Genomic DNA, 14,572 nt, shown 5'->3' with positions numbered 1-14,572 from the left:
TCAATGCTTTAAAATATATGTAGTTTTCATCAAGAAAGCATACAGGCACTTGCACTATCGTCACAAAATGCACTCCATCTTTAATTGATGCAGAGCTGGGCCTAAATTTCTGTATCATCTTAATTATGGTAAAATTATGGTAAGGATATTTCTGGAAAGAATATTGCGTAAGTGAGCATAATTGAAGAATTGTTGGCCCTTGGAACCTTATCGTTATTTAGATATGGTTGTTTCTCTCTTTTTTTGCTTCCCTTTTGCAACTAGCCATTTTTGTTTCAGAGTTTCAAAATCTGAGAGTTTATACTATGGTACTTGTCCAGAAGAGGAAGTTGATGCAATTGTGGATGAAACTAAATATTGTCAATGTTTGGAAGATTCTGAAGCTGTTTGTGATGCTGGTTTGGACATTGGACCGTGTACTGCTAAAACATCCCGAAGGAGAGGTATGTATGGAACACATTTGGAAATTTGAACAAGATTTTCACATTTGCTCACAAACCAATTAACTAGACTCCATCTCATAATGCTCACACATGTTTTGGATACACAATCCTCATAAATACAGTGTAGAAAAGTAGGATGTAATACTCCATTCATTTCAATTCTCATAAATACAGATAGTTTTATTAATTTGGATTAACTTTCTAAAATAGGACTAGAGTATTTTTGATTATTTAGTTTAATGGTTATATCGTCTTATATTGAGATTCTATTCTTTAGTCATGGCACCTGGTAAGTGTAACAGATGAATATAAACACTTGTTGACCAAGATTGAGACTTTTAAATTCTAAGAGGTAGTGTTCCTTTAATGATAAAAATGCTTTAATTTGAAACTCAGAATGTCTAAAAATAGAATAATTGTTACTATTTTTTTTTTGTCAGCAACTGATATAACTAATTCATTGGTTGTTTCTGCTAGAGATGTTCAACATTGTCTGAGAATCAATCAAATAGAATGGGAATTTACATTAACCTACACAGCTATAGTAAGTTAACCATTTATGCTTTAAAATAGCTCAGCAGAAAATTAACAAATTTGGACATTTGTTATTGTAATTTTAAGAAGGAAAAAATATATCTGAATAATTTTCGAAGATGACAGAATGATGAAATAACTCAATTTGATAAAAATTTCAACTGCTATGTTTCAAAAAAATTTCTTAAAAAGGTTTTTTGAAATGAGTACAGTATAGATCCCATAAAAAAGAAAATACACCTGCATCTGAGCTTGCACTGCTGAAAAATATTTTTCCTCCATTGTATTGTAAATTTTCTTAAATTTGTTTTTAAGGTGATATCGTGGCCAACACCAAGTGGTATAACATTAGATATAGCAGTATCTATCTGTAGAAATTTCATTATTAATACTGGTATTTACGAAAAGTGTAAGAACTTTATAGATCTTGATGCTGCCTTATTATCATGTGTTGAAGACATTCAGGTAGGCTTTGCTACATTTTTTTACATAGTTCAGAACTGTTGACATCTATGGCATTATATACAAAGACTAGTTTGAGGGGCATTTGATTTTAAAATAGGGAATGTTTTGCAGCTCAATTTCTCAAAAAATGGACTCTAAATTTGTCTTTTACATATGAATAAAATGCGCAAAACAAAATTTGAATATAGTGCATACTGTGGGCATGAGTCATGAGAAGATGCACAAAGATGGATGCAAAACATCTTAGTGGAGAGAAGAGGCATGAGGATTATCTCATGAACAGGGACAAGAGGATGAGCTTATGATCAGGGGCATGAGGATGATCTCAGGAACAGAGGCATAAGGATGATCTCATGAACAGAGGCATGAGGATGATCTCATGAACAGAGGCATAAGGATGAGCTGATGAACAGAGGCATGAGGATGATCTCATGAACAGAGGCATAAAGATGAGCTGATGAACAGAGGCACGAGGATGATCTCATGAACAGAGGCATGAGGATGATCTCATGAACAGAGGCATAAGGATGATCTCATGCACAGAGGCATGAGGATGATCTCATGAACAGAGGCATAAGGATGAGCTGATGAACAGAGGCATGAGGATGATCTCATGATCAGAGGCATGAGGATGATCTCATGAACAGAGGCATAAGGATGAGCTCATGAACAGAGGCACAAGTATGAGCTGATGAACAGAGGCATGAGGATCATCTCATGAACAGAGGCATGAGGACATATAATCATCATTTCATATCTACCTCACAAATTGACCGGGTGACTTTAACTTATGGCTTGTGACTATGTACTGGTAATTGAAAATTAGTTCAGAAACAAAGTTTTTTTTATGTATCTACTTCTTGTTTATTTCAGATTTTGGATGATAAAAAGGAAGTGACTGGAACATTATTTGATGATGTCTTCTTGACTTGTATGACTTCTGTAGAAATTGATGTTTCTCTGTGGATTACAGTTGAAGGAGGGTTGATTATTCCACCTCCAGCCATTACTGATAAACTGTGCCCTGATGACTGTAATGGACATGGCAAATGTGATCAAGGTAATCTTTGAAATTCTTGATGTTGAATTATTCATGCAGCCCTAGCAGGAATTTAAAAAATTTGTAGTATATAGTCAATATGTTCATTAATTCTTTGGAGAAGAATATTGGAGAAGTCATAGGTAAATATGAGGTCCATACCTTCATACACTTATGCTATGATTTGTTGGTAAAGTTGCCCGAAATTATGCCTTTCCAGCAAATGGAGCTGAGTTCCTGTCTGCCATTGTATTTTCAAAATCTTGCCTCTTGTTTGTCTGCAATGAAATTCATGTATCAGCAGACCCACAGAAATGTTATATGAAAGTAAAAGTATTTAAGTCATTTTTGTCACTCTGCTAAAAGATATATCAACAATTGATGTATTGAGCACTATTTTAACAATGAAAATATTTTATTATTGTACATTTTGACACTGTAGGTAACCATTTTAGTAAGATAAACAATTATCAATAACATGTACTTGATGTAATTTCTAGGTGTATGTAAATGTGATAAAGATTGGCTAGGTACAGCATGTGATGTCAATGCTAAAGAACCACCAACATTGATATCTATCTCCGGTAATGAATTCTGTGATAACCAAAGATTCAACTGTTTCTCTGTAACTGTCTTTGGTCTAGACTTTGCTGAGGTGGACACATTGAAATGTCAGTTAGTTAAAGATGGGGTAAGTTTATAAAAAACATATATTTCATTGCTTATGTTTTATTGCTATGTTATTATGCATAATATCATATAAGATACATTTATATCATATCACAAACATTTATATCATATCAGATACATTAATATCATATCAGATACATTTATATCATATCAGATACATTTATAATATATCAGATACATTAATATCATATCAGATACATTAATATCATATCAGATACATTAATATCATATCAGATACATTTATATCATATCAGATACATTAATATCATATCAGATACATGTGTATCATATCAAATACATGTCCATCATAACAGATGCATGAATACGATTTCATATTGAATACATGTATACAATATCTATATACAAAAATCACACATTGCTACACGTGTGGTACCAAATAAGATATGATGTTGCTATGGAAGCAGAAATTCTCAGCCATCTTGAATACATGATGCTCCTCTGCAACTTTGAGTTTGTAAATCCCCCAGCTGAAAGAGTAATTCTGCTCTGCGTTGTCTTGTTATTAATGGCAATGGATTCTTTCAAGAAGCTAACGCGTAGCTCTGTGTTCTACACATACATCTAAATTTTTCCATTATTTTCTTCAGGAAACAATTGTTGTACCAGCAGAATTTCACAGCCCAGAGAATGTCATATGTAAGATACCAACAACATGGTATGGTAAAGTAACTATTTCAGTTTGTAATGATGGTATAACATTTAGTATTATTAAACTAGAATATACTATTTACAACTCAGTGTGTCAAGTCTGTAACAAAGATGGCTGCAATGAACGGGTAAGAATATGCTTCATAAGATATACTATGATTTTTTTAAAATTTTTCCTTTTTATTGGAAGAACAAAATTTTTCGCTTGCCAATTGAATGCAACTAGTTTGTGGATTGCTTTGTATTTATGTCCCTAGAAAATGATTATTACAATTTTAGCTACAAGTGCCTGTAACACTTTTCAGATTGAAAATCTTACTAAAGGCTCATCTGTAACACAAGCAGAATGTACAATTAAATTTTTTTCCCTTTGAGCTATTTTCAGTCTATGGTCTCTTTATGTTACAGGATGATGTATGCAGAATCAATGGAAAATGTCTTGCTGATGGTTTCTTCGATCCAGAAGATGCTTCTAAATATTGTTCAGTTAAATTATCAAAGACTGATTGGACTGTCATTAGCAGTAAGTAAGATTTCATTGATCAACTGATGTGGCTTATGCCACTGCCCTGGCTAAATTTCCCTCATTGCACCCTGCATGGTGCAGAAAAGTAGGACATAAAACATTTCATTTCATTCAAAGCGCCATGATTTCATTAACTCATTAAGGGTGTGGTTTTGTGAGAAATTCCAATATTCAATGATTTTTCAAATATCCATCTTAACAATATGGTTGTTTTTTCAGTTGATGAAATAAAGGAAAAAAGAATCACATTTAAAGAAATTATTGATAGAATTATTATAACAAACAGTGTTAACATCACATTTACTGGAAACGTTAGACTAGAAATCAACGAACGTAATAAGAAAGCTATTAAATGTGGAGTTGGTGCTTTCCTAGATTTGACGTCTGTCAACCATCCATGTTTTAGTGATCCTGATAAATGTACCCTCGGACTGACCTTCTCATTTTCACTGAAATTGAAAACAATAAAAGATGACTCGTACCTGTTGTCAAGCTGTGCTGAGGAAACAGACGGTATTGGAATGTCAATTTATTACAAACGAAAGCGAATGTATATCACTGTCAGTTCCAGAAAACGGCAATGGATACTGATCAGTAAAAATATCAAACTCAACAAATATTTTGATTATGAAGTTTCTTGGAGCAAACAGACGGGTTTACAATTGTATGTAGATAAAAAGAGCAATGCTAAAACTACCAAATATTTTGACAGAGATGTGCAGACGCCATTACAATGTAACCTGTTCCTTGGTAAGAAAGCTAAACCAGGTTCACAGAATATTATGAATGAATTTGAAATCGAGCTATGGCAGGCTGTATATGCTGTGAAAGAAGTCGTTCAGAAGTTGGATGTAGTTGTTGGTAAGTTATAACTTTTTAAAATTCTATCTGCATTTTCTATAGCATAGTCGGTTAGTGCGTTGTTTTTTTACATGATGTCATTCGCTTGGTTAGGTTGAGCAGCTCGCTTGGCGTGTGCAAGTCTGAAAGTCTAATTCCAGTCAACCCAGCTGTAAATGGGTATGGTATGGATAATCCAGGAAAGATCAATATCAAGAGGTTTGGCCAAGGTTCAAGTTAGGTAGATTTGTATGACCTAAGAAGTATATATAAGCACGTTCGGTCGTGGATTTTAAACAAAATATAATGTTTATATATCACAATAAGTTTATCATGTCAAGGTTAAAGATATTGCATCATAGTTTTATTGGTATTTTTTCAGGCTATCCAAAATTGCCCAAATTGCCAGAAGTAAAGGTTGAAATCTTAGAAAGTAGAAAAGTCAATTTTGTGTGTGAATTTGAACTGATTAAAGGTTATGATGTAGAGTATGAGATAGAATATTATCTAGGTGAAACATCATTATTTAAAGATAGATTAAAAGATGGAATTATACCTAGATTAGCTAGTAATAAGATCACCAAAATTACTTCAAATATGCAGGTAGGTCTGATAAAAGATCCACATTCCTATCAAATTTGGTAAAGAAATCTGAAGAAAGCATGGACAGTTTTGTTGCCAAAAAAATTTTATTTGCTATGTGAACTCTCTGAAATGGTTGCCTGATTAACAAACAAGAGCATAAAGATGTTAGAGGGTACAGGCATGCCCTTCCTGTTGTAACACGTGACGGTACCTATGGAGTGGAGCTCAAGGTCTTTCCTACATGAAAGTTCTTAGCAGTCTTAGCAGTTTCACTTGAATGTGAACTATCTGAAATGGTTGCCTGAGTAACAAACCAAGAGCATAAAGATGTTAGAGGGTACAGGCATGCCCTTCCTGTTGTAACACATGACAGTACCTATGGAGTGGAGCTCAAGGTCTTTCCTACATGAAAGTTCTTAGCAGTCTTAGCAGTTTCACTTGAATGTGAACTATCTGAAATGGTTGCCTGAGTAACAAACCAAGAGCATAAAGATGTTAGAGGGTACAGGCATGCCCTTCCTGTTGTAACACGTGACGGTACCTATGGAGTGGAGCTCTAGGTCTTTCCTACATGAAAGTCTTTAGCAGTTTTAGCAGTTTCACATGAATGATATACTTCAACAAAAATATATTTTAGATTAAATGTAGTGTGGTGGCATGCTTTAAAGATAATTGTGAAGGAAGTCAAGGACCACCATCTGTAGGTCCTGGAGTCAGTCCTGGTATTCAGGTAAGACTACATCTGCTTAACATGTAAAATACAGGCATTATCAATCTCAAGATTCAAAAGGGAGTGAATTTCTGCATCTGGTAGAGCCTGGTCTAATATTTTTAAGTTTACACAAAAAAACGATGAGTGCATCTTGAGCGAATTGGTCAAGTAACACATTGTTGATCCAAAGATGTGTTAAATAGAGATTGTTGTCTCGAACAAAATGGTCGCTGCATCATAAAATTGGATCTGATGACGCCAATATGTTTCTAGTAGATGATTGCTTAGTTTGGACAAGATTTTGACTTGATTGTATTAAAGTATATTTTTTTATTCAGATTATTACCAAGAGTTTGACTGTTATTGAAGGCTCAATCAATGAAATGATTAAGATCAAGAGTAATGTACCACCATCTTTCTTCTGTGGTGATGATGAAGACTGCGAAGTGAGAATTATGGCTGGTATTCGAGCTGCCAAAGAACAGAAATGTCCCGATAAGCGAGTCATACCTCAAGCTGTGATAGCATGGACTGGAGATGTTGACCAAGCACCATTCTGTGGGGTGACACTCAGCAAAGCGAAATGGAATGAGTATCATTTGATTGCTGTCAAAGGTGTGGTAGACTCTCTAAAAGATGGAGATAAAAATAGAGTTGTTGAAGTTTGGGTGTCTGTCATCACTAAAGTCAAAACCATCAAGATTGAACTAGGACAGGTCAAGGTGAGTGTGTCTTGATTTAATTTGTTTACACAAAAGTTACAAAACTAGGGTAAATAATGAAAACAGACTCCAAGCTATATTCAAAATGACTCTTTCTAACGACATAACTGATATATATTGTACAACTGCCTAAAATGCAACATGACTGACTGATGTTTTTAAGGGGTTAACCAAGCTATGATTTTTCTTGCAGCTTAAAATCAAAGATGGCGATAAAGCCTCGATATGTAAATCAGTAAATGATCCACATATTACAACATTCGATGGAAGGTAAAATTTTACTCTCCTGAATATTATTTCCAAAATATTACCTCTATTTCTTCTTGCTCAAAGAATGTGGGTGAAATCTGACTCCAGGCTGACTTTCGAAGGCTCAGGCATCAGAATTTTTCTTACCTCGAGGAGTATTCAAACCCACAGCCTAGTAGAAGATAATCAAAATCGCTACCGACTGAGCTATTCCACTATCACTAGATATTGGTCTTAGGAGATGAAAGCCGACACGGGGCTGACTCTTGAAAGCACAGGCATGGGCATCAGAATTTTTCTTACCTTAAAGTGGATTTGAACCCACAGCACGTGGTCCTGTAACTTGTACAAATCCTGAAAAAGAAGGCTTATGTTGCAGTAGTCGCAAAACTGTTGCTTTCAGTTCAGAAAAGTAGCTTCCAGTAATGGTCAAAATACACTACTTGAATTCTGCATGTCACCAGGTGTAAAATAGATCACTTTTGACATCATTTTTCGTATTTTATTTTTCAGACGTTATGACAATTTCTTTGAAGGAGAGTTTGTCCTTTATAGACATGAAACTTTACCTTATGCTGTAAGTAATCTGCAGTAATATAAATTTAAACTTTCATTGATGGCTTACTGAAAATTTGATAAATCCAAAAATGACTAATGGAGCCAATTATTTGAAAAAGGAACATTGATAGGATCAAGATCATACAAAACTGTAAATTTGATTCAACAGCAGCACTATATTTTTTGACACGTTTTGGAAATATGATCTTTCATCAGGGCACTGGGCATTTAAATGATGGTTATTTTGTTACTGAGTTGTGCATTAGAAGATGTTGTTTTTTCTTTTAGGTTCATGCTTTCTACCGAGCTTGTAGTGATAGCAAATATTCTACAGCTTCCTGTAATTGTGCTGTGGCCATTAGAGTTGATGATGATGTTCTAGTCTTAGATAAATGTGGGGCTAAGAGAACCTATAGACCATACCCAATGAAGATCACACTGTATCAAAATGAGGAGCTGACAGAAGGTTTTATTATCACACAGGAAAGGTCTAGAAAGTACAGGGTAAGTATGTTCCTTTCTTGTTACCTGAATATGGTCAAACCCATGTAGTTTATGATTGAAGTTTGTATCACAAATATTCAAAGTGATAGATTATAAAGCTAGGTGCAGACGATTCATTCATTGAGGAGAAAATTTGTTATTTGTGGAAATTTGCCTGAAATTCACAAGATGGACATTGTTAAAAATAAATTCAGGTGATTAGTATGCGTAGAAGATTTGTGATACAATGATGCCATTTCTGTCTTTTACAGATTTATCTACCAAACGGTGTCAAAGTTGTTGTCAAAACCCAACGAATGAAGAGTTTGATGAACATCTGGGTAACTTCATCTTCCACTGATGTCGGACAAACTGAAGGTAAGTTTTTGGGTTGTTCTTTGAATGTCAGTTAGGTCACTTTCTAAACCATCTGCCCTGATAAGGAATCACTATTCAAACCATGTGTCCACAGAGACAGAAATATCCAGATGCTTGATTGATTGCGTCAAGACACAAGAGTTATCAAAGAGAAACCTGACTTCTTTACTTTTGACATCTTTTAGGTCTGTGTGGTGTTTTGGATGGAGATAAGTCCAATGATTTGAAAATGAGAAATGGACAAATTTCAACCGAGAAGGACAAATTCCCAGATGCTTTCTCAAAAACATGGAGGTAAGTAGGTCTTTATTTGTTTTCAAAATTAAAGAGTACTTTCTAGATCATCAGGACATCCTAGCGCTAAGATCGTTTCAAGAATACATGGCCAGGACTTCAAACTGGACCAACCTCTTTTCTGATCCCTGGCCCCAGTAGAAACACTACTGTATTTTGTTTATGTTTTGTAGAGTAAGTAAAGAAGAATCACTGTATGATGGTTATTGTGGTAAAACAACATTGAAAGAGAAGTCTGCAGTATACTGTGATTGTATGTTTGGAGAAGAGGCCGTATGTTCACCTGGTCTTGATGTCTTTGATTGTAGAAAGAAATCTAAGAAACCTAGAAGTAGAGGTACATCATTATAAGCTTTCTTTATCAGATAATTAGAGACAGACAGCATGTAACCCAATGCATTTAAAATTAGATTATAAGTTCGTTTCCTTATTATTATTTTGGTCTCCATTGTAATCTAACAAGATTTATACCAAGGTCACTTATTGGTGACGTTTCAAGCTATGCATAGCAGACAATCAGATTCACTCTTACAATCAAATAGTCTAATTTGGGTTTCACTATCCCACTATTCATAGTTGATATTTAGACACAAATTCTGCTTGATGACTGTGATTGGTTGAAATGAACTTCAACAGTACACAACCTTGGTATAAATCTTGTTAGATTACGATGGAATAAAAATTTGATGCAACAAGGAGAATTGGAAATGAGATTAACAGTTGCTCATGTCCTGATTTATATAATTTATATTACAGTAAAAGATATCACTAATAGGCTATCAGAAGACTCAGTCCGACCACTGAAATGTGTCTCAACAGAACCAAGAGTAACATTTGAATATAATATTACTTATATTCATAAGGTAAATTTTTGGGGGCCCATGTTAATTCTTGCTCGTCCTTTGGTTGTCGAAGATGACCACAAACTCCACTTTTAGGTTAAAGAACCAGGGTGATGAGTTCTAAGATAGATGATGAGGCTATACATTAGACATGTATGGTATTGAGCTGTAGAAAGCCTGCACTTCTTTTCTACAGTCTTGGTTTTTTCCACCTTGACTCAACTCATCTATTTCTAAGAACACTCATGAATGATCAATCTTTAAGTGCTATTTAGGGATAAAGATTACATTGTGTACAGTAAAACTCAGGAGAAGTATACCATTAAACTGTATTCCATTATTCATAAATGATTATTCTATATTAGGTTGTAAATTATGGTATTAAATTTGATGAAGCAGAAGGACATTGTAATAACAAACTGGGATCATTACCAGCAGTTAAAGACATTAAAGATATAATTGGTGTTGACAATGTACAGGCTTCATTAGAATTCTGTGTTAATGATATCATGGTAAGACTAAAAGATTTGAGAACATGTTTACGTGGGCTTGTCCTTGTCAAATTCAGATGAATTTCAAATTCTGTGTTCAAATTACAGATATACAATTGATATGAATTGTGGGTTCCAATCGGGGCTGTTGATTTGGTTCAATTTGGCTGCCATGACAGCTCATTACTTGGTTCAGTATATCTATGCTATTGAATCTGGATGTTTACAATTTGTCATATTTCATTTGAAAATAGGTTTAAGTTATATTGAAATCAAAATAGATGCAGACGTGTAGCAGTACGAATAGGGGACAGACAGACACAAAGTGGGAACAACTTTCAAGGCTGAATTCAAAATGCAGCAACTGTGCGGAAACATTATAGTCAAAAATCTCTTATGCGGTGTCTGTCATGGTTCTCCCAAGAAAATTTTCAAAACATTGAATTGATTTAATGCATTCTGACACGTATTTTGACGCCACTGTGCAAATATGTACCTGCACCCAATATGATTATGCACCCAAGAAGAATAACCTACCAAGTGTTGGCATGACCTTCTGGATTTGTTGTAAATGTGTCTGGTTTTTTACCAAATTTTGTATCTAATTTCAGCTAACTGGAGACTACACATGGGTCAATGTATTGTTGGACAATGTCAAAGAACAATGTATATTGAATGTTGAGGTTAATGTAGACAAATGGATAACAGGACCAGATAACATTCCTCTCTTACCACCAGCAATTGATAATATCTGTCCCAATGAATGTAGTGGAAATGGTACTTGTAAGGAAGGTAAGTTGATCAATGGATAACAGAACCAGATAACATTCCTCTCTTACCACCAGTAATTGATAATATCTGTCCCAATAAATGTAGTGGAAAGGGTACTTGTAAGGAAGGTAAGTGGACCAATGGATAACAGTACCAGATAACACTCCTTTGTTACCACCAGCAATTGATGATATCTGTCCCAATAAATGTAGTGGAAAGGGTACTTGTAAGGAAGGTAAGTGGACCAATGGATAACAGTACCAGATAACACTCCTTTGTTACCACCAGCAATTGATGATATCTGTCCCAATGAATGTAGTGGAAAGGGTACTTGTAAGGAAGGTAAGTGGACCAATGGATAACAGAACCAGATGTGTTACCAATGTGTTTATTGGGTTTCATCACTCTGATTGGTTGTGTGTTGTCAAATGGTTACGTCATAATGCTCACAACCTACCAGTGCTGCTCACTGGGAATTGCAGCTTCCAATAATAATTCTTCGCTAGCTCCTTTTGAGAAACTCTCCACTTCTTATTTGATCTAGAGGTATCTAATTGTTATTAACTTTACTTGTAGGAGAATGTGAATGTAATGAAGGTTTTAAGGGAGATGATTGTTCCATAGCTATTGCTCGACCACCTGATGTTGTTTCTATATCTGAAGGTCCATTGTGTGATACTCTTCAAAACAACTGTTCCATTATCAATATTTATGGCCTTCAGTTTGCTGAAACCATTTGGTGTAAATTCCAAAAATTAACAGTAAGTAAACTAAATGTAATTTTTTTTTTGATAGAGACCTTGGCAATTTAACGTTCAGTTAGTGTGATCTTTCACTAGTGACGTCTGCAAAATCCCACAAATTAGTTTGAAAGGCTTTAACTGTTTTCATTAAGACATTTGTATGCCAATATTTACCAGCAATCCTGGGTAAGTGCTTCCGAAAGTTATCCTGGTGCTGGCTTACAAACCCATTCATACTTTCCTTAAATTTCAACTGATTTGATTTTCAGATGACAACATTCCAAATAGATACTGGTAAAGCTGCTGAAATCAATGTTGGTATTTATCAAAGTGAAGAACAGATACAGTGTATGGTACCTGATCCATCAAGTAGCTACTTTGTTAGTATCAGTAATGATCAAATAGAATTCAGTGCTACTCTAAAGATTGTGGTCTATAGCTCAACTTGTATGACCTGTACTGATACTGGTTGTACAGAGAGGGTGAGTTCAGGTTTTTTTTCTTTTGAGAAATCAGAGATTTTTAATGCTAATCTGATATTTATATATTAAATGAAATGAAATGAAAGGTTTTACGTCCTTTTTTCTGCACCATGTGGGCTAATGAAGACGGACAAAGCCTTGCAGAATGCAATGAGGGAAATTTTGCCAGGACAGCGGCATAAGCCAGCTCTGTTTTGATTTCTAACTGTCAAGGGATCTTTAACGTTCACAGCATGTAGGCCATGGGGCCTTGGTTTATTGTTCCATCCGAACAACTAGACGCTTTTTCCATGTCAGCCCCTCTTACCTGCATCACTGACAGGGGGAAACCGGGTTGAAAAATCCAAATGTATTATCCAGACTTATGCTGGGATTGAACCCTGGACTTTCAGGTTAGCAAGCAAACATCTTAGTCACTGAGCCACCGTGGCTCCCCATATATTAAATGAACATATCTTGTTAAATATGAATGGATTCAGACCACAGAATTGGTCAGATAGGAAAAAATCAGCACTAAATTCCCTTTATTGTTATTTATAGAATGACGTCTGCAAGATTGAAGGTAAATGTTATGAAAATGGATTTGTCAATGAAGAAGATGAAAGTGAGGTTTGTGAAACAGCTAAGAGTAGTACAGTGTGGACAAAACTTGAAGGTAACAATTATAATTCTCATAAATTTAATTCCATTAGCATTAATCTGAAAAACACCATTCTGATGTCCAGATGATGCGATGTATAACAGTATAAGATAAAGTTGGTCATAACTACATGAATGTCAGTGCTTGACTTGCAAAGTTATCTATTTTACAGCATTCTCAATATGGTATAGTATCATATGGCTCAAATGTAAACAGCAAAATACAATTCGTTACTAACTTGTAAATATTTTCTGGGTTTTTTTTTTCAGCCAAAAATGTTAAAGTGATACGCTTGGATTTTCTTGAAGATAGTAGGCAACATCTTGGTTACGAAGGCTTATAACTTAACTCTTGTTGGATCACCAGTCACAGACGTTGGACCATTGGGAGGATTGGCCATAGTTCTAAATGGTTTAGGACAGTACATTGTTCTTGGTGATAGGGTCGGCGAATGTCTGGGAGATATTGAAAAATGTCCACTTGGTCTGACCATCTCATTCAAGCTGAAATTTAAGTCTCTAATTGAAGGTGGAATTATCTTGAGTAGTGGGGCTGAGAAACGTGACAAATATGGTATGGTCATGTGGTACGAAAATGGACGCATCAATCTTAAAGTCAGCACCAAGACCAAGGAATGGTCTGTGTCTGTCAGTAAAGTGTCTCTTAATAAATTTGTGAAATTCAAATTTTCTTGGAGCCGACAGATTGGCTTGAGGTTCTATTTGGATGAAAAATTGGAAGTAAACAACAAAAAGTTCATAGCAAGAACTGCTGCTACTGTTGCACGATCAACCAAATTTCACATTGGTTGTGGTGTAGAACAGGAAAGATTTGCTAATTTTACCATTCAAAGTTTGAAGATTGTCGAAGCTATTGAAGAAACAACTGAAAAATTGAAAGTCATCACAGGTAAGATTTTGATTTTGAAATTTGACGTCTGCCACAATTTTGTGCAGAAATACATGTAAGTTGGCATAGTGTTATAGCAGAAATAAACTATGATGGCTGTTGAACATTTTCCTGGAGGAGTGGATTTACATATCAAGATCCCTTGAACAAATAAAGGATGGGACAATAAACCGAGGCCCCAAGTGATACAGGCTGTGCACGTTAAAGATCCCTTGACAGTTGGACATCGAAAAAGAGCAGGCTAATGCCGCTGTCCTGGCAAAATGTTCCTCATTGCACCCTGCATGGCATTGTCTGTGTTCATAAGCCCACATGGTGCAGAAAAGTAGAACGTAAAACTTCATTCATTTCATTTCAATTTGAACAAATAAAATGAAAAGTCATGCCATTTTGTCAAAATTTTCCTCATTGAACACTTTATGGCCTTGTCTGTCTTCATCTGACTAAATAGGTGCAGAAAAGTAATTCATTTCATTTTTTTACTGTTCTTTGTATATCACACTTAAT

At 35.1% G+C, this 14,572-nt stretch overlaps 1 protein-coding gene across 1 annotated transcript in view; it reads left to right on the top strand.

Moving 5' to 3' along the window:
- The window catches only part of LOTGIDRAFT_234824 (hypothetical protein), a gene marked incomplete at both ends in the record, with an annotated part of 75,506 nt that overhangs the window by 39,485 nt on the left and 21,449 nt on the right, over nt 1-14,572 (top strand). Inside the window, 27 exons of the mRNA XM_009063153.1 lie at nt 280-443; nt 884-987; nt 1,293-1,442; nt 2,316-2,502; nt 2,982-3,172; nt 3,780-3,968; nt 4,249-4,363; nt 4,586-5,227; nt 5,589-5,809; nt 6,429-6,521; nt 6,842-7,225; nt 7,419-7,495; nt 7,988-8,051; nt 8,321-8,536; nt 8,788-8,893; nt 9,079-9,187; nt 9,361-9,524; nt 9,944-10,050; nt 10,395-10,541; nt 11,132-11,312; nt 11,366-11,419; nt 11,473-11,526; nt 11,580-11,633; nt 11,868-12,052; nt 12,304-12,516; nt 13,057-13,125; nt 13,465-14,065. Of these exons, the coding sequence (XP_009061401.1) occupies nt 280-443; nt 884-987; nt 1,293-1,442; nt 2,316-2,502; nt 2,982-3,172; nt 3,780-3,968; nt 4,249-4,363; nt 4,586-5,227; nt 5,589-5,809; nt 6,429-6,521; nt 6,842-7,225; nt 7,419-7,495; nt 7,988-8,051; nt 8,321-8,536; nt 8,788-8,893; nt 9,079-9,187; nt 9,361-9,524; nt 9,944-10,050; nt 10,395-10,541; nt 11,132-11,312; nt 11,366-11,419; nt 11,473-11,526; nt 11,580-11,633; nt 11,868-12,052; nt 12,304-12,516; nt 13,057-13,125; nt 13,465-14,065 (4,841 nt within the window). The remainder of the gene's footprint in view (nt 1-279; nt 444-883; nt 988-1,292; nt 1,443-2,315; nt 2,503-2,981; nt 3,173-3,779; nt 3,969-4,248; nt 4,364-4,585; nt 5,228-5,588; nt 5,810-6,428; nt 6,522-6,841; nt 7,226-7,418; nt 7,496-7,987; nt 8,052-8,320; nt 8,537-8,787; nt 8,894-9,078; nt 9,188-9,360; nt 9,525-9,943; nt 10,051-10,394; nt 10,542-11,131; nt 11,313-11,365; nt 11,420-11,472; nt 11,527-11,579; nt 11,634-11,867; nt 12,053-12,303; nt 12,517-13,056; nt 13,126-13,464; nt 14,066-14,572) is intronic.

This window comes from Lottia gigantea, assembly GCF_000327385.1.
Source record: "Lottia gigantea unplaced genomic scaffold LOTGIsca_56, whole genome shotgun sequence".
NCBI classification, from domain to species: Eukaryota; Metazoa; Mollusca; class Gastropoda; family Lottiidae; genus Lottia; species Lottia gigantea.
This window is presented reverse-complemented; position numbering and strand designations above follow the sequence as displayed.